The 2,500-nt window shown below is 37.4% G+C and overlaps 1 protein-coding gene across 1 annotated transcript in view; it reads left to right on the top strand.

Moving 5' to 3' along the window:
• Positions 1 to 2,500, top strand: part of LOC119576664 (dynein beta chain, ciliary-like) — a 69,214-nt gene that overhangs the window by 40,918 nt on the left and 25,796 nt on the right. Inside the window, exons 51-54 of the mRNA XM_037924311.1 lie at positions 1 to 210; positions 931 to 1,004; positions 1,670 to 1,842; positions 2,155 to 2,354. The exon at positions 1 to 210 is cut by the window's left edge and continues 17 nt beyond it. Of these exons, the coding sequence (XP_037780239.1) occupies positions 1 to 210; positions 931 to 1,004; positions 1,670 to 1,842; positions 2,155 to 2,354 (657 nt within the window). The remainder of the gene's footprint in view (positions 211 to 930; positions 1,005 to 1,669; positions 1,843 to 2,154; positions 2,355 to 2,500) is intronic.

The following is a 2,500-nucleotide window of genomic DNA, read 5'->3' on the forward strand; positions in this document are numbered from 1 at the left end:
CAAAATTGTTGTTACTGGATGTGCGGTATGTAAGGCAAGCTTGGGCAGGTCACAACTGTAAATTTGCAATGTTTGGGTCAGTCTATATTGTGATCAAAAGCTTCAAAGCCTACAAGGAATCACGTCCCATCAGCGTTCCTGAGGCGTCAGTGTCACAAACTAGCCCCAAGTGTCAGATTCATATGATGTGTTACCCGTACATGGTCTGTTGTAAGAACTGCAGACCTGCTTGGTTCCGGAATTCACGAAAGGTTGAAAACTGACCTTAGCAACACCGCCTGTGACTCACACTACGCCGCATATCAAAGTTTACTCTGCTGATATAAAACTACATTTATATTGTGATGGGTCATGCGATGATAATTCAGTGAAATACAGGACGAAATTAACATTGCTATGATACCGTGTATGTTATGACAATAATATTGTATGCTGAACACCTTTATATGCAAACACGGCAGTCTACATTTGTTTGTTTTACTTTGCAGGAAACCTTGAAGAAAATGGCCAGTTAACGTATCAGAATAAATTAAAAAGGAACCTACTCGTTCTCTTTGCCATTACTGCTGGGTTTTTGTCAAACGCTAATTAGCGATTTTCCTCATGCTTAACTCAGCGTTGTATACGAAAATACAAATGGCGCGCGCGCTTTCTCAGCTGCCACACAAAGGTAGAAGGTGTTTACATCTAAAAAGAGTAGTATTACCAAAAAGTGAAGTACATTGAGGAATCAATTTTGTGATATTATCACAATGAATTATCAGTATAAGATGTATTACGATATAAACATTATTCTAGTTGGCAGCCTTAACTAGCACAGAGCGGTATGGACGAAATCATTAAGGACAGTTACAGACCTTTCGTGAATACAGACCCAGGTTTTTCACGAGAGAATGGCACCCATATTGTTGGCACCCTTACTATTCACAGATAAAGGTTTAGCCTTACAAGTCCAGATTACTAGGGATCAGTGGATTTCTGTAGAGGGAAATTTAGAGCAAAAAGTCAAAATAGAGGATACTTATGAGCATAATATCCGTATCTAAGGTGATATTGTAATATTAACCACCGTAAGTCATTTGTCCTGCAAACTCATAACTGCCAGATAATTATTCCGAACCATCGAAGCTGCCGGACTATTGAAAGCTGGACTAGTGAGGTTCACCCTTTGTAGGAGCTCGAGATTCACACTTAAAAAAGGAATATTTGATTCACAATCTGTGAATATTAATTTTCTTGTCTAAGAGGAATAATGAATGTATAGATCGGTAAAGATAATAAGTAACATTTCTTGACATTGATGATAAGTGTAAAGATCTGTCAAAAACGATAAAATATTTAAGAATAATGATGATACCGGTACTTAAAAGTATAAAATCTCAAAATAATTATTACAATAGACATATTAGTGACAATAATAGTGGAGTTTATAATAATAAAGAATAATATAGCAATAATAAATATAGTCATAATAATGATAGTGAAGATAATGATAGTAATGTCAATAATAATTATGATAACTGTGAAATAATGAAAATAATAATAATAATAATAATAATAATAATAATAATAATAATAATAATAATAGTAATAATAATAACAATAGCAGTAACAACAACAATAGCAAATATACTAAACATTAAGGATATTCTAAACAAATACACATTAGGTTAGTCATGCAGGTTATGTCAACATGAACACTTCCATTTCGCCATTACTATCACCCAGCCAGGGTCATCAAAAAGTATGCAGATGGTTTCACTCAAAAACGAAAGAAGGTATACAAATTAGAGTTGTAGAGAAGTTAATGTTTCTACTTGCATGTTGGCTGATCTTGTCGAGGTCAGTGAGTATAAGGTTGTAGTATGAGCCTTGCCATTATATGTTTAAGTTTACCGGAGTTCCATGCGAGGTTGTACTGATCTGATGTTTTTTTCGCTTCTCTGTGGCTGTCACATAACACTAACAACAATATCTCGGCAATATTTCGCCATAAAACCACAACCCTAAACAATACTATCTGAAATTTAAACGTTCATGTTGGTATAATTGTACAACACATTCACACACGTACACACACACCACACACACACACACACACACACACACACACACACACACACACACACACACACACACACACACACACACACACACGCAGTCCATGATGGTGCACACGAGCGAGACCGTGCGCCTCAAGTTCTTCATCGACCTCCTGATGAGCAAGCGCCACCCCGTCATGCTGGTGGGAACCTCGGGATGCGGCAAGACGGCGCTGCTGAACGAGAAGCTCAACTCTCTGCCGGAGGAGTATGCGGTGTGCAACGTGCCCTTCAACTACTACACCACCTCAGGTAACAACCATCTCTCTGTTCCTTTTTTTAACGCTACTGTACGAGTAATATTGGTCAGGAGTTTGAGTATGCAAAATGAAAGCGATAATCATCAAAGCTTTTATACAGTAAGATTAGATTTCTCAAGCTGGTTTGCAACCGCACAG

The sequence above is a fragment of the Penaeus monodon genome, chromosome 9 (assembly GCF_015228065.2).
Source record: "Penaeus monodon isolate SGIC_2016 chromosome 9, NSTDA_Pmon_1, whole genome shotgun sequence".
Lineage (NCBI taxonomy): Eukaryota > Metazoa > Arthropoda > Malacostraca > Decapoda > Penaeidae > Penaeus > Penaeus monodon.